The sequence below is a fragment of the Cupressus sempervirens genome, chromosome 1 (assembly GCF_028749045.1).
Source record: "Cupressus sempervirens isolate cs-2001-9-10 chromosome 1, ASM2874904v1, whole genome shotgun sequence".
Taxonomy (NCBI): domain Eukaryota; kingdom Viridiplantae; phylum Streptophyta; class Pinopsida; order Cupressales; family Cupressaceae; genus Cupressus; species Cupressus sempervirens.
In genome coordinates this window covers 13,343,431-13,370,755 of record NC_143118.1, presented here as the reverse complement: position 1 = coordinate 13,370,755, position 27,325 = coordinate 13,343,431, and the positions used below count along the sequence as shown (strand labels likewise).

Below are 27,325 nucleotides of genomic sequence, written 5' to 3'. Positions count from 1 at the left end.
ATTATTATCTAGAAAGCATGGTTGAAAAGAAACTATAAAATATTCCAAGATAGGAGGATGTTGGCTCAATAATTCTAGTTGTGAATTATTAGTATGGTTTAGGAGATTCTAATGGCTGAGTGTAACCCCTCATTAGAAATTGATTCAGGAGGTGTACAGGTTGTCCAAATTTTGAGTATTTTTGGTAAAGGCCCTAGAGATGGCTTTTTCAAATGACATAATACAAGGTGCAGGGGTGAAAAGAGGAAGGCTCACTAAGATGGTAGGTTAATACTGATGGTTCTTCTAGAGGCAATACGAGGCATGCTAGAGTTGGAGGAGTTAGCAATGATAGTGCAAACAATGCAATCTTCCTCTTCTCCACGCATAAGAGTCAACACACTAATAATTATGTGGAGTATCTAGTATTTCTTCGATATTAGAACGAAACTTTGCTCTTGGATGGTGAAAGATTATTCAAGGCTGATTTCCAAGTGGTGGTTGACATATTGAACAGATAGAGTATGGATGATGTTGATTGATGTTTGGCTGTGGTTGGCATACACATCTTTGTTTGAGAGAGTAATTGAAGTTAGTCTCTATTTTTTATTTCCCTCGTGAATGGAATAGGATTGCTGATCATTTGAATAAGGGGGGCATGAGAGATTGGATGGTTGGAAGGTGACCGATTGTGAGTAACTACCACCAAATTATGTTTAAACTTTTAAAGAGATTGTTAAGGAAGATAGGGGGTATTAGTTTTAATCATGTTTAGACTAACCTGCATTTGGGCTTGTTGATTTTTTGTTCTGTATTATTTTTGTAGTTTCAATTTTTTTACCCCTCTTTAAAATAATTAAAATGATTATAATTTAAATCTCGATCTAACCTGCGGACCATCCAAGCTACCTTGAACTCTACATCATTATAAGCTCCCTCTCAAAGTCAAAATCTCCCACTACACACCCCATCCTTGATGGGTTTGGGTTAGCCCTTTGAGCTTTTCATATCCAAAATTAGAAAATTGGTCAATTGAAAGATCTCATCAATGAAAGATTATTTATAATTTATTATAATAAACACTTTTTCATAAAGGAAATCTATATTAATCTATATTATTTTTATTTATTTTCTACATTTATCTAATCATCTTAGATTTAAGTAAGGCAAGGGGTACTTTTACCGTGCCAACATGAAAAAACAACCTCCATTAAATTTTTTCCAAGGTTGATACCACAACGTTAGAGGGACTAGAGAGTCAAAACGTAATGTTTTTGACAGGCAGTTTGATAAACTAAATAAATAGGAAAGCGGACGAGGAGGCGACGAACACAAAACAGTTTTGTTGTACAATCTGTGGGTTACTTGGCGAAGAAGCATTTGCAGGTAGCGAAAAGGGAGGAGGGTTTTCATTGTTTGCGAGATGGAGTGTGTGTTTGGGCTGGTTGGGGATGGATTTTCCCTGGTTGTGGCCGATACGTCTGCCGTGCAGAGCATCGTTGTGCAGAAGACCTCAGAAGACAAGATAATGTTGCTAGATACTCACAAGCTCATGGGCGCCAGCGGCGAGAGTGGAGACAGGTACGCATTCGTCGCATTTGAGAAAGAAAAAATTTCTATAAGCCTTTTCGTGTATTGGTTTCTAGGGTTTTGTTTCAAAGTTTAATTAGTAATCGTACTTGTAACTGTGCTTTACAGAGTCCAATTCACGGAATACATTCAGAAGAATGTTCATCTTTATCAATTTCGCAATGGCATTCCGCTCACCACGGCTGCTGCGGCTAACTTCACCAGAGGCGAGCTGGCCACAGCTCTCAGAAAGGTGTTATTCTTGTATATTTGGTTTTGTTGTTATTGCATAAATTTCTTTTGCGGAATAGCCTCCGTCTTATATCACGTAAGAGACAGGCTTCTTGGATCCATTTAAAAATTTGCCGCTTAGCTCATGTCTGTTTGCAACAAATTAATTGCATAGGCTTGTGATCAGTATCCTCTCACTTTTTTGGATTGTTCAAGATTTTTACATATTTACCTGTCGTGCTATTATTATACAATACTGGCATTTACATTTCCCAATTTTGTTCGATCCTCGTTGCTTGTCATGAATGCAAATTTCCGCAATCAAGATATTAATGAAATTATAACTCTCCAAAATAAGCAGTCTTCAGATCATGCTTGAGCACAGAGAGGAAATGTTGGAGATGGCCGAATTTGATTTCAATACTCTTGCTTCATTATTGATGGGAAAGATCATTTGCATGAAGACTGAACGGTTATTAGTACAGGATTAAAAGCTTGTAAGGAGGTAAAAATAAATTCAAAGAGGTTTATCCTTTGGCACGAAATGCATTGGATGATTTTTCTGAATTCATTGATAAGATTCCATCCAAGTTTTCTGATAAAAAGTGTTCAATAAACGTGGTAGATGGTTTGGGAGAACAACTGGAAAACATGATAAAGGAGGAATCATCTAAAGAATTGGACGAATTATATTGAAATCTTAATCATGGTAGCTAATATTCTAATGCTTAAATTAACATTAAATTGATTACACAAAACATTGAAATTCAAACTGAGGAAATGAACACAAGTACAGAATTATTTAGACATTGAAATCTACTTTTCATATCGTCAAAGGCTTACAAGGAAACCTCCACAACAGTCAACTATAGCTTTACGGAATCATTGCAAACTATTCAGATAAAAATATCTTAGTTTCCAAAATAGAAATCTTATCTGACACAGGAGATGACTTAGAAGATAAGTCTAAATCATTAGTAATTATATGCACTTTATTTGACTTATTTAACTAAATATAAAACTTTCACTTTAATCACCTAATTGAAATTCAAAATAGAAATAAATTGAATGACTTGCATATTCATACTGAACCTGTGCAGAAGATCCAAATTGAGCTAAAAATCCTTCATTCCTTGTCAATTTCCAATGTTTAACATATACTTTACAATGTAATTAAATCAAATTAATTTAGGAAAACAATGAATAATCCATAACATATCCGACAGTTGACAGATTCAAGCCCACTTTCTTACTTCCCTAAATGCAACCCTAAGGAGGATAGGGAGTACTTGTCATAGGGTGCTTGGATACCAATCTACAAGTGGATTCCCTCAAGGTTTTCAGGACACATTTGTACCTATCTTGGGACTATGCCCTCAAGGTTTCATAAATACATGTCTTAGCCTATCTCACGATTCACCAACCTTGTGTGGAATTACACCAGCCATTCCCTTCAACCTATCCACCCTCAAAAGGGGATATAGCAAGAGACTAAGGGGTAGGTTATATATATATATATATCCTTCTGATTTTACTAATATAACTGGGTTCCAATGCTACAGTATATATATTGAACCATATAATAGCCCTTATTCTAAATAGTTTACAAGTATAATATATTGTAAAATAGTTTTCCTTCATAGTTAGGTTGCAGCATACCCTTGCTGTACCTGATGTTTGCTACATGATAGTGTTGAGTTTATTCTTCTCTGATCTCTTTCTTAGAATACCAGATAATAATATATTAAAGAGATTTCCCGATTTCATCAAGTTATGACCAATCCTTCTTATAGTTTTGATTCTGGAGGGATGAGTTATTTTTAGATAATATACATCCTTTGTCATATGGTGGTTGCACCTTTTCTTAATAAATCTTAACTGTCACACACATAGTAATCTAGTCATTGCATCCATTCAGTCTTTGACTAGTCAATGGTGATGTGGAATGCCGCTGACAAGATCTTTCAACTGCCATCTTAACAAATTGATTGATCTGCAATAATGAAGTAATTTGCTGATGTTATTTCAGTCACTGACTTCATATAGATCAATATCATTGTTGAAACTTGATGTTATCTGTTTACTCTTTTATTCGATACATATGTTTGATTAAGTTAAGGATGCTAATGACTCTTTTAGTTTTAAAATTTTAATTAACAATATGCAGCTACTATTACATTATATCAAATTGGGGATCGTGACAGTTTGCCCTTCCCAAGATTGCTTGTTTACAATCAATTTTAAGTTTGGATGATTGAAGATTTCTTCTCCTTCCCATGTGGCTTCTTCATACCTTGCCTTCTTGCTGATATTCTCTTTGTTTCCTTCCTCTGAGTTTGCTTCTACCTTATTAGCTTGCCTCTGCACTTGTGCCCTGGCTCCCATTTTTCTTTGCATTTGTAGCACAAATTTTTCCTTCCAGATTCTTCTTCATGGAAAATGCACCCTCATGCCCAAGGTTTTTGGCATTTGAAGCATAAGTTCTTTTTCTTAAGTTCATCCTTGGGGGAAGTCCTTATGATACCTATCTTTCTTGTGGAAGTTTCTTGTATGTTCATTTGCAATTGTGAGACTTGTAGGTGATTAGTCTGATCTCAAGCTATTTCAATAGCATCATCTAGGTTTATTGGTTTAAGGGCACTTACGAATCCCTTAAGGCTAATCTTTTAATCCTTCAACAAATAGATAAGTGAGTCTCTCTTGAGTGATTTGTGGTATCATGACAACCAACTTTTGGAATTTCATTGCAAATTCTTCTACTGTACCTTATTGCCTAAGTTGGGTTATTTCTTTGAAATACCATAGTGGATGTACTTGATGAAATCTTTGACTATCTTTTGTTGGACCCATCATAATTGGTTATTTATTGGTGGCCCTAGGTGATAAGGCCATGGTGCCACCACTCATGGGCTGTTCTTGTCAAATGGAGTACCACAATGATGTTTCCTTTTGTCACAAGACTTAGTGGAAGATCTGTGACTAGCTTTTGTACCCATGAATGAGTAGTGATTTTTGTCGAAATTATAGCTGTGATAGAGATCTTTATCTTTGATATTGCTAGAGAATAAATTTATAATGATATTTCTGTATTACCAAGTGAGCACAATGTGGCATTCAAGGTGTCTCATTCTAAATATCAGGCATTTTATTATATGAAGAGACATTCAACATACAAATAGACATGTGTTTGGAAATATGAAGTGAGACATTCAACATGCAAATAGACATGCGTTTGGAAATATGAAGTGACTTCTATTTGGAAAATGAAGAGACTTTTAGTTATGATATGAAGAAGCTCCCAATTGAATATATATATGATTGCTTTGTGTGATAAGGATGGTATTTGGTTGAAAGCATAGTATTTCTGTAATAACCCCAATTGGTTATAACTTCAACAAACAACGAATTCTTTTATAATTCAGTTGTTTGACATTTTGTCGAACACTCTGCAAGCAAGCTCTGATACTACTGTAATAACCCCAATCGGTTATAACTTTGTGAAACACCAAATTCTTCTCTATTTCAGTTGTTTGACATTTTGTCAAACACTTTGCATGCAAGCTCTGATACCATTGTAATATCCCTTGTCAATTTGAACCTCAACTTGTTGATTTGTAGGTCAAGGAAAATTGTCAAACACTTCCAATACGATCTCTATGTTTGTTGTTTCTGAGTTTCAGACTGATTATGCTTGCTTGATATGATATCAAAGGGAATCTAAAAGCTTGTAATTGATTACTACTATATCTAAGAAAAGAACTAAATGCATATGCAATTCTCTTTTGGCTTTACAAATGCATATAGATGGATTCTAAATGAAAAATGTGCACTTACAATCAATTGGTATTTTGTCAAATACTTGGCATGCATACTATTATGTCAATCATGGAAGATATAAATATGCATATTACATCAAATATATAGACCTGCAACTCATCACTCTTTTACTGAGATATTTCTAATTCAATGCTTAACATAATATTCCAAGGCTCTTGGCTTTGCAACCCCCAAAAAAACTGAGTAGAAATGACATTATAAATCTGATATAAAATGTGCATCTACAGCTACTTATGACAGCCACCTTTACATTGCCAAATGACCAATTTAAATGATGCAAATTGATTGTAGAACGTGATATACAAATTGCTCAATGAAAGAGATGAAATTGCAATCATAATCAAGACAAGTACTGTAGCATGGGTATTGTTCATGACACTGTTCATAGCACTGTAGCAGCCAGAAATAAATGTATTCTCCAATTTAAGCACAAATAGAACTCTAGAATGAAGCTCTCTTGAATGCCAAATTCAGTGGATATTTCACCACCTCAAATGGTTGTAACACTTAAGAATTGACGCTCACCAATGGCTAACTAAAATTAGAAACCCTTAGTTTCTTCTCCCAAGTTTATATCAAATCCAATTGACAATAATCGGATGCCTAACAATGAAGCTCTTGCCTCTATTTATTCTTTTCCTTCACTCTTCTAGAAGGAAATCAAATATTATTTAATTGCACTCTCTAGAAGCTTCCCCCTTTCCAATACAATTATTAGTTTTGCTTCTAAAAAATACACTCTCTAGAAGCTTCCCACTTTCCAATACAATAATTAGTTGTGCTTCTAGAAAATTAAATTAATATAAAGTCACCTTTAGATTTATTTATTTATTGACTTTAATTTAATTTATTTATCCTTATTTCTCCACTTAGCCTTTGGAGAATGAAAGGCCAAGAACTCCATTGAGGGCCCAAAAGATAGAGAACATTACAGTCCACACTCCCTGAAATTGCTTGTCCTCAAGCATTCCAACAACACGATGAACTCAACCTCCACCTGGATCCCAAATGAAGTAGTATGTGACACCCCTGTTAACATTGAACCAATGGCATACCACTAACATCATCAGGGCCAACAACATAACATGCAGTATAACACTCAAAATTTGTGCTAATGATGTAGGAGTTAGAATATCACCGGAAGAAAATCCCACAAAAAATATCTTTATCCTGGTCCCCACCCATATAATATTTACTGGATTGGAATCTTGATCAACAATCCCTTGAAGAGACGTAGCTACTGGAGAACCATATGCACTCATGCCAACTGTATCAGCAATAGGTGTAGCCACGTCAAAATCTGTGGACACAGGAATATTACCAACTGCCGTAACACAAAACTGAATCTTTGTAGATGGTGAAAACTGAGCCCGCCTCCACTCTGGTGAGTGATCAACATCAACCTCGAACATCAGATTGTCATAAGACAATGTTGCATCCATGTCGAACATAGTACTGTCCATGAAGTGAACATCAACACTTTGTTGATCGATAGTATAACATGACTGTCACTATTTCACTCACATCATCAACAATAACAAGTGTACTATCATCAGAGCACACATCTACAATTGCATGCATATTGGTAAACTTCTTGTTTGATGGTTCAACCGACACAGAAGTGGCTGCTGATATGATAGTATCCTCACATGCTCCTACTCCCACTATTGTTGCATTGCCATCAAATACATGCTCTGGGGAACTCATGCCAACAACTGTATCATCTGACTTAACCTGACATGAATTTTCATCACCTTCCACCTTAGTTGTGCCCAACTCATGTAGTATCTCATAAGAAATGTCTTGCAAATCTGAAGCTGCAACTGTGTCATCACATTTCACTCTTCGAAAAAGTGATATCATGCTTTGCTCAAATCTCGGATTTGAAATTAGTTAGATCATCAGTTTGTGATTTTGATTAATCTCATTCACTAGCACATCCAACTGTTTCACAATACCCTGTATCTCATAATTTCCATCCCTTGGCGGAGAAGTATGCCCTCTGTAGGTATAATGAATACTAAACCTTCTGTCACCATCCATAATGCTGAAAACCAAGTCCTCTACCTGTGGGTCAAAAGAAAAGTGATGAGCACTCCTCATAGTGTAATGCCGATAAAAACTCCCAATCTCATCATCATCAAACTGGGAATCAGAAGATGGCTCCACTCTCTAATTCCAAACTATTGGTCGGGCAGGATCTTGGGCAACCCTCTCAGCAAACCCAACCACAAAATCCCTGTTGGGAAGCATTGTAGCTAAGGTCTCTACAATCTTCCTCACTAATCGTCGTATAGCACAAGAGCCCCGAATGAGAGTACTCTCAGATATTCTGTATGAAACCTCCCACAAATCCAAGCTCTCAAGCAAATACTCCATGAATGACTCAGTATAGTAGAAATTTTATGTGGAAACATCAATCTGCTCCCCCACAATCCACAGCTGATCCCTCTGAAAATGTGACAATGCCAACTGTCCAATGCTACGAGCAGTATGAAAAGAAGAAATAGATTCACTTCCAGTAGAAGGAAGCAAATCACCATGAGAGCCCATCTCCACTGATGCTCTCACCTCCTCTGTACATACTACACTCATATCTTGGACGAATGTGTTTGCTACATCATCACGTCCCTCATCCTCAACTATAGAAGCAAACTCACCACCAACCACAATATGTAACTGAATAGGGTTTGGGGCTGGTTTTGACTATACCCGTTCTGACTCCATGGTAACCTTATTTAACTGTGACGGTGATTCCAAAAGAGCTAGCTGAGTATACTAAAGAGAGTCCACAGTCACCTCAACCTCCCTGGTGAGCTCAACTACCTCCTCCTCTTTCCCTAACAACATCTCATAGCAGGTGCTCCCCCACTCCAAAAGGTAATCCCTATCAACAACTAAGTGAGAGTAACTATGCATCAAGATCCTAACAACTTTTCGAAGCGCATGAACCTCTGCTAGGGAAAGACTACTATCACTGTGCTCATTTGACATAGGAGCACCCTAATCAGATGTAGCTAGCATCTGACGAATAGCACCATAATGATCAAGAGATGAAATGCCACTATCACTCACCTTTAGCTGATAAGTCACATGATGCTTTTGTAACCCCTGCCTCCTATGCAAGCTCTGTATCTCACGAACTGCACTGTGATAAGAAATTGAATTAGAATTGTCCACCACAAGATCACTGATACGTGTGCTATCGTCCTTGCACCACTCTGCATCAGAGATATGACTACTATGTACCTCAAACAACTCCTCATCCGAAGTAATGGAAGCCCTCGTAGTATCAAACTCCTCGCATGTCTCAGCTTGCACCTCAATAATAAGATCCTGTAAACATCGATCTTGGGACCCATTGAAAACCTCCTCAGATTCATCACCCAGTTTTTGACAAGGGGTGTCATACCCCATACATCTCATAGCATCATCAAATGGATCATCAGATGTGTCCATACTATTTGCATCGACATCTCTTGGCAAAGCCTCAACTATGGATTCCTGACTTTGCACACATGACTCAACATAGTAATACTAGAGCATAAACCCACATCTGCTGACTCTGCTGAAACACCCACATGACCAACATCATAGCTGAGTGACTCTATACGTACCTCTATCCCACCTGAGGAAGCAACTGCCCCTTGTATTGTAGCAACACCATGAGATCTCACATACAAATCTCCAATAATAATCCTTTCCTCGAGAGAGCCGAAAGTATCAGTGGTAACAACTGCATCAACTGTCTCTACACTATTTGTAATAAGAACTCTAGGAGCCTTAACTTGTTGAAGCTCGGTGCCACTAAGTCCATCATCAACATTGCAGATTGGACTAGCAGGTGCGGTACTATATATAGGTACCTCTGCATTAGGGACTCCTGTCGGGGAAAACTCAAGCTTCCTTCCCTGCAACCTCGATGTTGGCCAACTTCGATGCTGGTCTTCTAAAGGTGGAAACCATATACCTCGCTGCCCTTTCAATTGTCTCTAGATTTGACAAGCTCTCCGTCAATCTCTGTTGATGAAGCTTAAGTTTCTCCATACTCTTTTGCAAAGCGTTCATCTTTACGCTAACTTTGTCATTACTCCACTGACTTCTAGAACTGCCAGTCCTCCTATGTCTGTCCATAGCTAGAAAATGCTAGAGTGCTGGTCACTCCAAACGCAACAGCAAATCTAACAATAATGTATATCTCCTACCCCACAGGATGGCAGGAAACCGCTCTGATACCATTGTAATAACCCCAACCAGTTATAACTTCAACAAACTACAAATTCTTTTATAATTCAGTTGTTTGACATTTGGTCAAACACTCTGCAAGCAAGCTCTGATACCATTGTAATAACCCCAACCGGTTATAATTTCGTGAAACATCAAATTCTTCTCTAGTTCAGTTGTTTGACATTTTGTCAAACACTTTGCATGCAAGCTTTGATACCACTGTAATATCCCTTGTCAATTCGAACCTCAACTTGTTAATTTGTAGGTCAAGGGAAATTGTCAAACACTTCCAATATAATTTCTATGCTTGCTGTTTCTGAGTTTCAGACTGATTATGCTTGCTTGAAATGATATCAAAGGGAATCTAAAAGCCTGTAATTGATTACTATTATATTTAAGAAAATAACTAGATGCATATGCATTTCTCTTTTGGCTTTTCAAATGCATATAGATGAATTCTAAATGAAAAATGTGCACTTACAACGAATTGGTATTCTGTCAAACACTTGGCATGCATACTATTATGTCAATCATGGAAGATATAAATATGCACATTACATCAAATATAAACCTACAACTAATCACTCCTTTAGTGAGATATTTTCTAATTCAATGCTTAGCATAACATTCCAAGGCTCTTGGCTTTGCAACTCCAAAACAAACTGAGTAGAAATGACATTATAAATCTGATATAAAATGTGCATCTACAGCTACTTAGGACAGCCACCTTTACAATGCCAAATGACCAATTTAAATGATGCAAATTGATTGTAGAACCTAATATACAAATCGCCCAATGAAGGAGATGAAATTGCAATCATAATCAAACCAAGTACTGTAACGTGAGTACTATTCACAACACTATTCACGTCACTGTAGCAGCCAGAAGTAAATATATTCTCCAATTTAAGCACAAATAGAATTCCAGAATGAAGCTCTCCTGAATGCCAAATTTAGTAGATATTTCACCACCTCAAATGGTTGCAACACTGAAGAATTGGCACTCTCCAATGGCTAAGTGAAATCAGAAATCCTTAATTTCTTCTCCCAAGTTTATATCAAATGCAATTGACAATAATTAGATGCTTAACAATGAAACTCTTGCCTCTATTTATTTTTTTCCTTCACCCTTCTAGAAGGAAATAAAATATTATTTCATTGCACTCTTTTGAAGCTTACCCTTTTCCAATACAATTATCTGTTGTGCTTCTAGAAAATGCACTATTTAGAAGCTTCCCACTTTCCAATACAGTAATTAGTTGTGCTTCTAGAAAATTAAATTAATATAAAGTCACCTTTAGATTTATTTATTTATTGACTTTAATTTAATTTATTTCTCCTTATTTCTCCACTTAGCCTTCGGAGAATGGAAGGCTAAGAACTCCATTGAGGGCCCAAAAGAAGGGGAACATTACAATTTCATCTTTGTTAATTGCTGTTTATCTTAATTTTTGGGCAAAACATTTTACATGGTATTAGAGCTAGGTTAATAACAACAATCAAGAGAGTTTCTCTTGTTCTCTAGTTTGTGTATCTGCTGTAGATTGCATAAGTATTTTGTAGGCAATATATATGTGTTGAATTTGTAGCTGCTAGATAGATCTTTATCATTGATGTTGTAGTGTTATCCGATTCTCTTTTGGTTTCAGTTACTTATCTATGGATGATTTCTTTTGATAGTCCTTTTGATGTGATTCTGCTTTGTATATTATTTAGATTCTTCTGCTCGTATGTCTCTCATGACAAATATCTTCCAAGTCAAAGTTTTGTGCATTGATTCTTCTTCTGGCAATTGTTTTTCTAACAAGCTCCTTTTGTTTTATTCTCATTTCATTCCTTTGCGCCATTTGTTGTCTTCTTCTCATAGTCATCATTTATGTGGCATTTCATTTGTTGACAGTGGTTATATTTCATTATTACCTGTGGTTTAATTACCTGTGGTTTAATTATTTCATTATATTTCATTATTACCTGTGGTTTATTACACTTGGTTTGTTTTCACGAATAGGTGTCATCGTCTTTATTTGTGCCTCTTCAATTCTACATTGTTTGCCATGTGTAAATGAATCGCTCACCATTTTGGTATTTGATGAGTTTTCTTTGGCTTAATTTGAGGCATAGTATGCAATTGTTTTATATAGAGATAAGATATCACTTTTAGCATATAGTGGATTTTATTGAAGAAGTTCCACTCTTTTCTGTTTTGTGTGTAGCTGGTTTTGTTATTGTCTAGTCTTGTAATATGTGTGCAACATATATTTAGAGGAGTAATTTATTTATTAGTTTTATATTAGACATAAGCAAAGATTATATTGGTATTCAATGAATTGCATATTATGTTTTGTCTTTGCCGTTTTTCTATTCTTTGTGCAATCCTGAAACCGTCACTGTTGAAGCTCTGCATATGTTTTCCAACGTGGCAGCAATTGTTTGTGACTGTCAGTGCATACTTCTTCATGTTTATATTGGCATGGATTCAGTTTTCTTGTCAGTTACTGGATGGCTTGCGTGTCTTCAAAGAATGGCTTTTTTGGCTTTTGCTATCGTCTCTTTATTATTTCTGTCTACCATTGTCATCGTTGAGGATACTGACGATTCATAATTATATTTATTTGTTGGTGTTTATTCTCATTCTTGAATGCTATTATTTGTAACCTTCATTTTGACTTGTGTCAAGACTCTTGGGGTATTGTTGGTCCCTTCAGGTATTCACTTTGGGTTCTCTTTTGGCAAAAGATTTACTTTCAGATATTTTGAACATTATCATAATTCAGTGTATGGCATGTAAATGATATTGCAAGCAGCAGAAGGTTAGGGGAAAATATAAAAGTGTTTCTAGTCCGGTTCATGTATTTTACAAAGATCTTTTTCGAGGGAAATTGGACTACAAGGAGAATAGTATATGCTTTTAGCATTAATTTCTATATTTCTCTTCATGATAGGTTGATTCTATGAATTGTTATTGATCTCTCTTGATTGCAAGACAAATTGAGAAGCAATGGGATGATGAGAGATTACATGCAAAGTCACGTAGGCTGTAGAAATGAACATGCAAACACTGCTTGTAGTCATGGGGCTGAATTGATCAGGGTCTCATTATGATTAGTTTCTTTGAAGAGGAAGAAATGACATTTAGAGGGAGACTATTCAGCTGCAGAAATTAGATTCAGAGGTTGCTTGTGTGAGGGTGAATGCCTAATTCTTGGTAAGCTTGTGTGGTAGTATGACCACTAAAGCTTCCTATTTGGTCAACTTGGAATCAACTCTCTTATTGTGATAATCAAAGCAGTGAGAATGTTGCTCCTGCTGAGAGGGAGTATATGTTGAGAGAGTATCTCAGCCTTTCTTATACACGTTATTGATGAGTTCTCTAGGAGAAGTTCAAGGTTAAAGTCCCCATTTCACCTTTTGTGAGTAGGTATGGTGGATCCACCCTCTGTGAGTGGGCATGGTTGAAATGCATTCTTCTCTAGGAGAAGTCTGAGGTGAAAGCCCTTGTTCCACCCTTTGCGAGTAGTTATAGTGGATCCGCTTTCTGCAAGTAGGCATGGCGAGAATGGATTCTCCCCTGGGAGAAGTGTGTAAGGTGAAAGCCCTCATTACACCCTCTACAAGTAGGTATGGTGGATCTACCCTATGCAAGTAGGCATGTTGGAAGTCATGTGTGTAACCCATGACTTCAATGTTATGCCTTAATGGTTCACTCTCTAGAAGTAGCTATGGTGAATAGTGTTATGTTGAGAGAACAATGTTTTATAAATTTATTCTGATAATACGTGATGAGAAATTGTTATTGACATTTTTGATTGCAGCTATTTGTGCCTGCCATACTAAAGATCATAGCTGCGATCGATATCTTTACCCCTGATATTGCTAGAAAAGATATTTATGATGATATTTCTGGATAAATAAGTGAGCACGATGTAGCATTCAAGGTGTCTCATTCTAAATATTTGATATATTATTATATGAAGAGACATGCCATATGTAAAGAGACAAGCATTTGGAAATATGAAGAGACTTGTATTTGGAAAATGGAGAGGCTTTAGTTATGATATGAAGAGTCTCTCAATTCAATATATTTATGATTGCTTTTTGTGATAAGTATTGTATTTAGTCGAAAGCATTGTACTTGAACTTTTTTATTTAATAAAAGAGAACTTTTTTGGTGTGGCTGGGTTTTCCCCCTCAAGTTGGAGGGGTTTTCTAGGATAAATTGTTGTGTCTCTTTGTGTCTTGTTCATCTTGGTTATTGCTGTTTATCTTTATTTCTGAGGAAAACATTAACAAATTTCCCTAGCCATCTAAGGTAGTATAGGAGTTATTAACCTCCCAAGAGCACGCTTAGCAATCAACCTTTCACAAGAGACAAATAAATCATCAAAAAAATGAATTTATCGAGATACTTTAAAATGTACAATAGCCTTGCTTATAAGGGGTAATGAGTCAATATATAATCGACAATGGAACTACTAAAGCTAAAATAAATTAGTACATTGCCTAAGTAAACTTCAGCAGGAGAGTAAATAATAGTTTACTCTAACACGCAGGAATGGTTTTTTTCCTCACTCTTTGACTTTATTCGGTTGTCCCTTTCTTTCATTACTAGAGCCAACCCTTATGTTGGCATCATGGTAATCTTTGAAAGAGGTATCCCTCATTTGGGGTCAATTCTAGAGTATGTGTCTACAATCTCATCAATATTATTCATAGGTGGAGTGTTTTCTTCTTCTTCCATATATAATTGACAATGATACTACTAAAGCTAAAATAAATTAGTAAATTGCCTAAGTAAACTTAAGCAAGAGAGAAAATAATAATTTACTCTAATAGGCAGGAATGGTTTTTTCACTCACTCTTTCCTTTAAGACTTTATTTGGTTGGCCCTTTCTTTCGTTACTAGAGTCAACCCTTATTTTGACATCACGATAATCTTTGAAAGAGCTATCCCTCGTTTGGGGTCAATTCTAGAGTATGTGTCTACAATGTCATCAATATTATTCATAGGTGAGTGTTTGTTTCTTATTCCATATATTCCTCCCCAGGTAGGTAAGGAGGTGTAGTGTGCCTAGGGTTTGGTTCCCAAGAAGAGCCATTATTACTTGTAGAATAGTTGGAGTTATTATCCCCGTAGTATCCCCATTATTGTTGCTCATATTTTGATTGCCTTGAAGGAGAATTTGGTTGGTCTTCTAATTTTGTTCCTTGAGTCTTACTCTTCTCCAAACTCAACCCTAAGGAGGACAAGTACTTGTCAAAGGCGCTTGGATTACAATCTACAACTGGAATCCCTCAAGGTTTCCATATCACATTCATACTTGTCTGGGACTATACTGTTAGGGTTTTATAAATACACGCCTTAGACTATCTTATGATTCTTCCACCTTATGTGGGATTACTCTAGCTATTCCCTACATCCTATCTGTCCTCAAAAGGGGCTATAGCAAGAGACTAAGGGGTAGGTTATGCATATTCCAACTTCAAATAGATGATGAAGAAGTTATGAATATACATTTATATATATGATCACAAACAATATATATGTATGTTTATATATTTTTGATTTTACCATAGTTCCCATACTTGGACTTGGCTCAGACTCGACAAGGTTGAATCAACTCATGACTCAGCAAAATGAAAAAAACCATTGAAATTTGAAGATATTTAATGATTTAAAACTTGTTTCATGCATCCATTATTGAATGAAACTTAAAAAGGCATTATAACATCATCAAATAGAAGCTAATTTGATCACATATATAAACAATAAACATACATCCATCACATACGTACAAATGTAAATTGTTCCTGAAGGAAACATAAAACATAGATATATAGAATTATAAATGATGTCGAATGTATATAAAATTCATGAAATTTATTACATCAAGTGTTCCCAAACATGTGTAACTGTAAACAAAAACAAGTCTATGGCATAGGCTCTAGCTCATCCTTAGCTCGGACTGCAGCCTCAAAGTAGTTTGTCTACCTCTTACAAAGGCGTCTAAGGTAGGTCTTGGATGACTGAGAAGCCGTAGTCTCCACTTGTGAGGTACCACAATGATCAACATCAGTTGTGCGTGTGTGTGTGCCGGATCGTGCTCTATCCTCCTCTACCATAGCCACAACCTTAGCCTTTATGTTAGTCTTCTCAACTGACTCATGGTCCTTCTTAGTAAAGATGAGATCAAAAGACTCATGAACCACTTAGATTCTAGATTGATCTCCACTAGACTGATCAGACTGGAGTCAATTTCCAAAATCTGTCTAGTCCTAAGACAAAAGTTGTAATGAACAAGGAAAAGATCGTTCAACCTCTCCATAGACAATCTATTATGCTTATTTGAGTGGATGTGCTTGAATACGAACCAATCGCACTCACATCTAAAAGCATTGCTTAGCTGACTCAAAATATGGATAGCAATTTTTTGAAGGTTTGGGGTTGAGGGCGCAGGCATTTGCCACCATCTATCTGAAGTAAGGAATTATTATTTTTGTCTCATTTACAACTTTAAGGCTAAATGACAAAATAAAAACTAAAAACGCATAACTTATAAGCCATAAACTTAAGAATATATTTCTACCTAGCTATAATTCTGTTTGAGTGTCTATGGACATCTTGCTTGAAAAATTCACCCCTTCATTATTATATTTATTCAGCTCAACCGTTGTAGTTGAGGTTGTGCCATCACTGCATATCTTTTGTACCATTTTATATAGGCCACTAAGAAGCTCCTCATCAGACTTGAGTTAACACGGTAATGAAATGCCAGATTGAGGTAATAAGTTGTTGCATGGATGGGCCTGTGAAGCTAGTTTTGCCATCTCTTATCAATGATCTCTTAAATGGGGCCATACTTATACTCAACTCCTGCATATATGGATCTAATGGCCTCCTTGGCACTATCCATGCCCTCATAAATATAGCTCGTAGAGGGCTTCTCCCCATCAACAACTCCTAGGAGAACTATGAGGGGTTTTGTGATCTACACATAATGTTAAACAAATGCAGTTAAGTCACAAATTAAATAAATAATAAGCAAAATTGCATATTGCAAATGAAACAAAATATGCATATAAGTTAAAGCTAAATCACTAATAAGTAAATTGTAAGAAATTTAGTCGCACGATTTCTTCACAAGGGGTCTAAAACCCTGGCTCATCAAAATGCAATTTGCCACATCTATCCCTCCAGTGGTCGTAGCATAGGATGAGGAAGTCCAATCCTCACCAACAACAATGCACCTCAAAGCTTCCTTTGATGTCATCTTGAGGAAATTTGAGGCAAACTTCATGATGCTAGGACAAGCCAACTCCTTTTGCCCCATATATTGCTTCATAATGCCAAGGACCAATGCATGATTGTAGATAAACTTGCAGATATTCTTGGCCTTATCAACACACGATTTCACCCATTCAAGCTTTACAAATATCCTCCAACATGAGTCTAAGGCAATGCACCACACATGGAGAGCAAATTTTTTTTAAGTGCCGCTCCATCAATAGTTTATTTGCAACAACATAACTTGCTGCATTGTTTGTCACCACCTGCACCACATTTTCTTCCCCCACCTCTTGTATGACTTCCTCAATAGCCTCACATAAGTATGTGGTGTTTATCACATTTGAGGAAGCATCAATAGACTTCAAGAGCATGGTGAATCCTGAAAATAGAGCAAAATAATAATCAGTTATCATGGATCAATCAACAAATCAAAATTTATGTTATTCAATGCATTTAAGAAAGTAGAATGATCAATCACCTCCGCAAGAAACAAGAAAATTTAGGAGTGTTTTATTCCTCTTATCCATCTAGCTATTTATCACGATGGTGCAACCCTTTTGGCTCCAAGACTATCGATGGTCCTTTAGCTCAACTTTCATAGCCTCAACCATTTTTAACAAGGGGGGGCTACTTAACATCAGTTGGGGCTTTAAACCTCGCACCACGAATGGTTATGACATCTATCATGCCTTGCCAATAAGAAGACTTGTCACATATAGATTATGATACATCATTAGACAAAGTAGAATTCAACTTCAAAGTTTCAAATTCAAACTATAAATTTTAAGTGGCATCTTGTTGAATTTTGTTTGTTTCTTAAGCGGTATCGTTGCAACAATTTCTCCAAAAATCTCTTGTAAAATGAAAAGAGAAGGGCTTATATAGGAGTCAAATTACAAACAACGGTCCAGATTGAATTGAAATCAGTGGGCTAGATTATTTTAAAGTTAGATTTTGCTAAACATAATGCAAAAAACAGAATATTCTTTTTATTATGATGAGCAATGACCAAAGAAAAAATTAGTAGACACCCAACCATCTAACAGACTATTGTCTAGAATCTGGTTTCCCTTGTCTCTTATTTTGATGGCATATTTAATGAGTTTGGTCATCACCAACTTGAGCTACTCCACTGCGACACTTGCCAAGACATCATGCTGAAGTTCTATCACATCCAAACCTTCTGCAGATGGATCAAAAATGTTTTCCCAATCAACTTCCTCTATTTTGAGATTGCCCATGAAGAGCACGAGGGAAAGAAAATCATCCAATTGATTTGTCTTGACAAACTCTAGTGTTTGAAATTAAGTAACTTATAACTTCTCCCTCAGCTCTTCTAAATTAAAACCACCTGCAGTAGCAGCCTTTTGGTCCCATAGTTTCTCAATTGACATCAGGATCTTTAATTGTATTTCCTTGATTGATCCTTCCATCTCCAAGCAATCCTTCTTTGGTTAAATGCTGATTTCATCATTACTAAAGAACACGAACAATTGAATTTGTATATGTCTCCTTCAATCACCCCATCTTGGATCGAAGTTGGTATAGAAACTCTTTTCACTGCTTTAAGGCGATGAGTTGTCTTGAATTGTCTAGAAATTTTATCACATTTCCTCTAAACTCTGTATTCTGCTTGTAAGAAACATTTTTGACGTATATCTGGACAAATTCTCGTAAAACTTTCCTGCTTGCACTGAAATACCTGCAATACATCACTTTTCTTCCTCATTTGTTCTCTTCATTGCTTCATAACTATCAAATGATTCCTAAGGAATGGGAATTAGTGGGACATGGTTCATTGTCACGCCTTCAAACTCATGTTTTCTGATTCTAGCCTGTCCTCTTTAGCTCCATCTATACTTGCTTCAATTGCCTTTGCAGTATCATTAAGTTCTTGAAGTTCCTGCTTCTTCGTTGATGACAGAAGATAAAGTGTCGTGACTTCATATTCCATTGGAGTAATTTGAAATTTCCTCTCTAGACTTGCCAACCATTGGAACTGGTATTTGCAGGATATGTGATCATGAACCGTCTCCAGTGATTTGGGAGAATTTCTTAGCCTTCTTTTGCTCTTCAGCTTTACCAATCTGTGCTAGCAAATCATCTAAGTGCTTAATTGGTCAGACTTCCTTGACTGATTTATTTCAATGCTGCTTTTTATCCAATCGGAAATTGTGGATAGTTCCAATCCATTGTCAAGCTGACCATCATCATTAATACCCCTTAAGGCTGAAATGATCTCTTCATCTCTTAGTTGCCGGATTCGTCCTAGACAGACCGGATCCAGATTCGGACTTGGATCCTTGACTCTGCCAGTGGCCACAGTCCGAGGATTCAGTATGGATCCGTGGCAATACAAGGCACAAAAACATAAAATTGTGAATGTGAATGTGTTGATTTCTTTATAATCGTGAAAATAGATCAATTATCAAGTATACTAGATTCATAGATCTAGGCTAGAGTCATAGATTCATACTATGAAATGATTTAGTTTTAGAATTATGTATATATCTCTTATTTTTTAGTATATATAATGCATATACACAGACACACATGTGCATGAAAGCTCCACAAATCATAATTGGGAAAAAAAAAATCCCGAATCTGTAGTTCCGATTCATGTGCCCTAATTGGATTCATTTTACGTTCCGCAACTAAGCTTTATCTACTTCCTCATCAGCGATGGGGACATTGGATTCCCTCAAATCCTGTCTTACAATTGATGTTCCACTTTGATGTGCGGCTGGAGATGCCAAATTTCGGTCCTGGTCCTTATACTGTACTGATTGTGTTGATGCATGTTCATCATGGGCTACTTGAGGTAGAAGTTCTGTTTTAGATACTTGTCTAAATTCTTTATCTGCATTTGACGTATCATGCATATCTATTTCCTTAATAGATGAGGTGCTCACTGTGGAATGCGTACTATTAAGACTTTTGTTTCTTAAGTAATCCTTGATTTCTTACTAGCAACCTCCTTACCGTTAGTATCCCTTGCTCAGTGTACCTCTAACCATGTCCTTTCTTTTCCTAGAAACCTGCACTTCCCCATCACTATTCACTTCATTGCTTTTTATCATTTCATCGTCTTCGAAAGAAGATTCATCATCCTCCATATTATTCATATGTTAAAGGAACACTTTGCTTCCTCAGCTTGTTAATCTGCTGGTCCAACCATTCTCTTGAATAATCAATCTCTTTTTTCTTCAAAATGTTTGAATTAGTTATTTTAGGCTATGACCAAATCGGTGCCGGAATAGGGTTATCTTTCTCTTGCTCATTTTGAGGATGTATTCATTTTCTATTGTCTTTTAGTTGATTGGAGATTAAAAAGAGATCGCACTTTCTCATGAAGTCCGGGAACATCCTTGACCGCATCTTCCAACTCCAAATTCATCTATAAGTTTTGCCCAATAGTCCTCTAGATCAATTATATGTTTGTACCCTTTTCTTGCTTGCATCTTTTTCCTTCAGCTACGGGGATCTTATGAAAAGTATCAAATTGTGTTCTAGATTTGTATGTTTCAAGTTGATAGAATTGCAATTCTGTATTGGCTGTTTTTGATAGGGAAGTTTACACCAGGTCTATGCTTTTCCTTCTGGATGGAGTCTAACTCAAAAAATTGTCTCACTACCTCCAGTAATACCAATTCATCAGTAGGATACCTTGGAAGATTAAAAGGATGATATTTGCATTCTTGAATCCTTTATATGTGAAGGTTCGGAATTGGATAAACCATGACCTGTACTTTCCTATCAATGCCATAACTTCCTTTAATAGTCTTTTGTTCAACCCTCCTTGTAGTAAACGAGCGAGATACATTGAGAATGCTATTTTACACTTCTATAGTCTCTTTTCTCACGCGGTTGCAATTGGGGATTACAATCATATACCTTGAGTTGACCTCTTGATTTCCTATTGCTCTTTTGCATATCAACACCTTATACTTTATATTCCTAGCCAACATGTATACCATATAGTAACTCATATAAGATGTCTTTGTCCTTTCCAATTTCCTCAACTGTATTTCCAAATTGTCACTTTTCATCTTCGCCCAGTTTATGATTATCGACCCGTCTGCAATCTCCTCTATGATGTAAAAAATCCATGTTTCAAACAGTTCACCTTGAGGCATTCACATGAATTTGATTCAATAGAAATATCATATCGCTACACCCATCCTTAAAATCTGTACATATGAGCCTCTTTGATGGCTTGGAATGATGTTTCCTTGCTTCAATGACCCATCCATCATTGATGAGAGTGATGCACGTATCCAGCTTCTTCGCAAACATTGCTTGAGATATCTCCTTAGTTTGAGTAAACATTCCTTGATGATAAGAAATCCCAAATGTTTCTCGTACTGCTTATTCTTTGAGGAATACAAGTATTACTCCTTTAGGTGTCTTTATCGTCCTTGATTGTGGATCATAGTTTCTCGCACATTCGACCATCAACTTGTTGCAGTAAATTGCCGGTGGGAAACTTGCTGCTTGGTATATTTTATTCTTCATCATGCTTACGGCCAAAGAATATGGCATTTGATTCTGAACTCCGTAATCTCCTTTGCTTGGTCTTGGCTATATTGAATTGCTTAGAGTTTGTGTTTTGAACTTCCTTCCGTTTTGATGACATCTGGTACTTTGGAAAGAAACCTTCGAGTACGTTCTTTATTTGTTTCTTGCTGCTATTGCAGATTTTGATCCCAACATGACCCTATTTTAAACTCAAATTTGTGACTTTGGAGGGTAATTAAAAATGCCAAGGGAGAATAATCTATTCCAAAATTGCTCGAGTTGTGATTATATTAATGAATATCAGACATTTCTATATTCTAAAATTGGAATTTGAAATCAAATGAGGCTCAATTCTGGAAAATACAATCACTTGATGAAGTTTGGAAAATAAGATCTAGAAACCTGATTTTTTTCTAAAAATTTCAGTGAGTCCTGATTATATTTCAGACGTGGATTTTATCCCCAAAACTCAGGAATTCGCATGGCAAATCAAATATATTCAGCGATCGTGTCCTTTATTTTAGATATTTGATCAGCCTCTTATCCTTCCTCCTTGTGTGATTTGGAATTATGAATTTCCCTTAAACTTGCTGGTCTGTCGTTTGTAATTTGCTCAGTCTTGAAGAGAATTGAATTTTTGAGTTGGATGCTTTATTTCCTTTCATCTTTATAGACTTGTGAATCCTTTATTAATGGGTTTAGCTCATGTTTTTAAAAAAAGCTTCTGATTTCTCTTTATGTGATTTGCAAGAAAAGTTTGCAATTTTCTTGATTTGCAAGTTATAACGATTCAATTCTCAATGATGAAAATTCATTCTGCACAGAGAGAAATTTGTCCCTACTTTTATCCCCGCATTTATCCTGCAAGAACCCTCTGTGGTTCTAACTGTCTTAAGCTGCTAAAATGTTTTTGTTTTCCAATTTTGCAATTTTTGTGTTTTTCAGAATATTCAATTTATTTGTATTTTTGAAATGAAGAAATCGCAATGAATGAAATGGAAAGAAATTGCACAAACAAGCACACTAACTTTATTTGCCAAATTAAATGCAGATATTTTACAAGCTAATTTATGTATCGACTTTTATTAAAAATAACTATGGAGCCTGGGAGACTGAAAGTGAAAATGAATAACTGTTGTAATCTTCTTGTAGAGATTGCCACACTTAGAGATTAATGTTTCCAAAAAGACTCCCCTGATTCCAAGGATAGATAGCACCCTTATGTCAAATGTTCCATCCCTTATTGAAAATAACTATGGAGCCTGGAAGACTGAAAGTGAAAATAAATAACTGTTGTAATCTTCTTGTAGAGATCGCCGCACTCTGAGGTTAACGTTTCCAAAAAGACCTCCCTGATTCCAATGATAGATAGCACCCTTATGTCAAATGTTCCATCCCTTATGTATCACTGGCTCCCAATTTATTATCGCTGGCTGTAATTGGAGAGTGCTGGCCCTCTAATAAAAGAAGTGGCTGCCTATATTCAAATGCAAGCTTTCATGGATGATGTCGTCTCACAAATATGTCATGGCAGCCAGTAAAAATTTGACACAGCCTCTAATTTAATGCTGCAACCTGCTAATAAACACCACCCAAAAGCTCTGCATCAATTCCGTGGTAAAAATGCCGAATCTTCCTTGTATTTCGACCTCCCTTAGACTCTATCATGACCTCTGGATTGAGGCCATCACTGGCACAATTCACAGGTTAAAATGAACCAATTCCAAGTGCCAATGCTCTGAGAATTCTCAAGCTCACTAATTCTGAAACCCTTTGCTTTGCTCTTTCAACACACAAATCACAAATTCAAAAATGCATAATCAGATGGTTCAGTTTCCTCCTTTGAAGGCATTTATAATTCTCCAAATCTAAATCAATCTTGAAGCTTGAAGATTACACCTCGTATGACTTAACATATGCGCTTCTGTTGCAAAGTTTGATTATATTTCCCTCCAACCATTGGCTCTTATATTTAAACTTATAATTTAATCATTGAATGCACTTGCCAAACTGTATAATATAAACTTTTAATTTAATCATTAATTAAGTGAAACTTAATTAATGATTATAAACCAAATAAATAGCTTATTAAATCCCACATTGATTCATTCAAAATTCAGGTACCCTTCACCTGAACATGATGCCAAGGTGCCCTGCTACAAAGAGCAACCGGTCATAATTGACTTACTATAAATAGTAAGTCTCAATATGAAAGCTCTGTCGGTGTCCTCACATCTCCATGTTACTACCCTGTTTAGGTGCATTGCTAAGAATAGTATCCCTGGCTTTCCCGAAATAGTAAGTTACTATAAACAGTAAGTGTGCCAATCTGACTCAAATTAAGAGCAATCCTGCACATTCCAACTGAGATCCTCTATTTAACTGATTAACCTACGAGGATCATTGATAGGCTATTCCTCACTGCAACTCGAGGTGAGCTAAAATGGGGGCATTACATATCCATACTTTTGATGCAACTCCTGATAGGTAAGTTGATTTATGAGCCTTTGTCAAAAATGAAACCTTGTAGTAATTTTTTTATTCCCAACTTTAATCCCAAATTTGATGTGACTCTCCATTGGTAATTTTGATTCTTAGCTTTGAATGGTAATCTGAACCTAATAGGGACAAAATTGATTTTCAACATTAGCTTGCAACTACTTAGTGTTCGAGACGATTTCCTAGATGTCCCAACAACTTTTTTTATTTGCATTTTGACATGATTGACTTCAAAACCCTAAGACTATTTACATTTGAAATCCTGAGACTTGGGATACCTTAAGTTGGAATTCATGACTTGCCTAAGACGTAATTACATTTGAAAACTTGAGACTTGGGATACCTTAAGCTGGAATTCATGACTTCAATTGGGACCTTTTCTACATCCTCGAGGAACTTGACCTTTGATACTGGCACTTCTAAAAATAGAAAAATCCAATATTTACCCTTCCCGGCTAAAAAATGATACTTTCTAAAAATAGAAAAAAGCAAGAAAAAAACTTTCGAAAATTAGAAATTAGTTCAAAATCAACCCAGAAAGTTGCTTTCTTCTCTATTAACCTATGTTGCATGTGTACACATACCCACACACCAGGGATGTGTACCCACATAGTATCCAAATACCATGTACATGTACCGAAGTACTGGGTACTCAGTGCCAGCATCATAGCTAAGGACCCTGATTAAGTTTTCTGATTTTTGTTTTTGTTTTTTGTTTGTGTATCAGCTTCTTGTTTATCAAGCTTAATTCAATACATAATCAGTTTGGAACATTGATACAATACTGATCAACAGTTTATTGTTGTTCAAGCCAGAAGTTTATCTTTTGCAATATGTCATTGTTATATGATTTATGATCTTCTTGTTCATGTTTAAAGTCTATCTCTTTGTTACGAGTCTAAACATTTAGCATATATTATTATTACAAACATATTGCAAATCTGAAACTGAAAACAATACATTACATCTGCAAACTTTATTGTTCTTGTTTTGAAAAACCATATGCAACTCATATTTTAAGATTTTCTATAAATATTAAATTATATTAAAACAAATTTATTTACCCAAGTACCCCCCTCCCCTTACAACCTTGCTTTTAACCTGTCTGAACACATCTGCAGCATCAGAATATCCTTCCAACCATGTTGGCACCAACCTGAACATGTACATTTCTGTAGCATTGTAAGGGTGATCTATTCCCCCTTCCTGGTCAAGACGATTGAAATATTGACTTGGTGACATTTCAGAATGTGATGGAAAACCCCAAAACTTGACACTTTCCCCAGGCAAAAGGCCAGAGACTAAAATTAAGACACCTACACACTATCCTATTTGCAATGGGGCGATATTTAATAGCATCACAACAGATCCCTCAATCGCTGTCTTAACTAATTGATTGATTTGCAATAATGAAGTAACTCGCTGATGTTATTTTATTTGGTGACCTCATTTAGATTGATATCATTATGGATCCTAACTGCTAACACTTTTATTTGATGCATATGTTTGATAAGTTAAGGATGCTAGTGAGTATTTTAATTAACAATAAACAACTGCTGTTACATTCAAACCGTGTTTGATTCTATAGGGCTTCCAAGCTGTACCTAGAATCGTTGGGTGAATCTGACGATTTGGCAACTTAGATTTGAAATAGATACAAGCAACAAAACCTTAAGGTATGAGAAATATGTGCAACTTTTCATTATGAGGAAATAATAGCCAATAAGTGAGTGTAGAGAAATCAGAAAATGGGGTGTGTAATCATTATAGATCCATTAATGGACTTAAGTATAGCATAAAAAATATTGATTAGCTTTTTACAATTCATTGTTAATGGTTTTATCTGCTGGACATTTTAGCATTTTCCTGCAAGTGAATTTTCAAAGCAAACAATGGTTAACATACCTTTTAGAAACAATTGTGGCCCAGCAACTTTGCTGTTAGATCTATGTATCAAATTTAGAAGGTTGAATGTTGTTTTTAGTAATTAGGACTACATGAACTTTAAGGTCCATATCTGGGTTCTCAATATGATATTAATGGTTTATGCCTATACAAGATTTTATAGGTTCACTCTGTCTTCTCTAAATTGTTCTGTTTCCTAATGTTTGTTTTCTTTTATGGTAACTACGATTTTTGGTTGGGGGTGACCTCAAAATTTAACCTACTTTATTACAAGAAAATCTACAGTCTGCAGAAAACTGTTAGGTCTCTAGTAGACTGGGGCAGAAGCCGGACACATGTTGATGTTCTTGTTAAGCAGTGAATTTCATTATATTTCTGTTAGAAACCAAATTAAGAACTTAAATGGGAGGCAAAATAATTGGCATTGAGAAACGTATAAGAGTATAATACAAAGTTCTATAGAGCATTGTTTGTAGAGGCTAAGGTGTATTATATTCTAAAAGCATCTTAACAATTGTTTTCGAGTGGCAGGCTCTCATTGATGACAGTTGCTTGCATGCAGAACCCATATTCTGTGAATTTACTTTTGGCTGGATTTGACAAGGATATTGGCCCTTCACTGTACTTCATTGACTACATTGCAACCCTTCACAAGGTTGAGAAAGCAGCATTTGGATATGGTAAGTTCCTGGAAATTTTTTACTTATGCTCTATGAGTTTGGTTGGCTTCTGTTCACTTCCTACTGTATAAGAGTTGCATTCATTGCATGAACTTGTAACTCCTTGTATGATAAGCTTCTATATTGAAGGTAATATAAATGTGCTCTTATTTGGCATTGTGTACAGGAGCTTACTTTATACTTTCAATGATGGATAAATATTATCACAAAGGCATGTCACTGGAGGATTCCCTAGAATTGGTTGAGAAATGCATCTCAGAAATCAAGTCCAGATTGGTTATTGCACCTCCAAATTTTGTCATCAAGATTGTTGACAAGGATGGTGCAAGAGAGCACAGCTGGCGCAAAACTATTGGGGATGTAGCTGCCCCACCTGTAGGAGAATTATCATCACCTGTAGAAGTTCATAGCTAGAGAAGGATTGTTTTCTGACCAAAGCACAAGTAGTTATCTAGAATTATTTTATAGTATCTTTGGTCAAATTAGGGAAATTTGCAATGGATGTAACTGCAAGATAATCTAATTAGTAATGTGATTAATTTTCAACTTATAGTCAACTGAAATTATATGAAAATTCTTGAACTGGTTTTCTTTA

At 36.0% G+C, this 27,325-nt stretch overlaps 1 protein-coding gene across 1 annotated transcript; it reads left to right on the top strand.

Annotated features, from left to right (window-relative positions):
* The first annotated feature begins 1,307 nt into the window (after positions 1-1,307).
* LOC149575920 (proteasome subunit beta type-2-B-like) lies at positions 1,308-27,325 on the top strand. Its single transcript, XM_089815967.1, has 4 exons — positions 1,308-1,560; positions 1,678-1,801; positions 26,613-26,730; positions 26,897-27,325. The coding sequence occupies exons 1-4, from the start codon at positions 1,403-1,405 to the stop codon at positions 27,142-27,144; spliced, it is 648 nt and encodes a 215-aa protein (XP_089672093.1). The 5' UTR covers positions 1,308-1,402; the 3' UTR covers positions 27,145-27,325.

Coding starts and splice junctions, on each gene's coding strand:
- LOC149575920 (XM_089815967.1), top strand. CDS start 1,403: ATGGAGTGTGTGTTTGGGCTGGTTGGGGATGGATTTTCCCTGGTTGTG. Junction 1,561..1,677: donor AGCGGCGAGAGTGGAGACAG/GTACGCATTCGT, acceptor TGTGCTTTACAG/AGTCCAATTCACGGAATACA. Junction 26,731..26,896: donor GAAAGCAGCATTTGGATATG/GTAAGTTCCTGG, acceptor CATTGTGTACAG/GAGCTTACTTTATACTTTCA.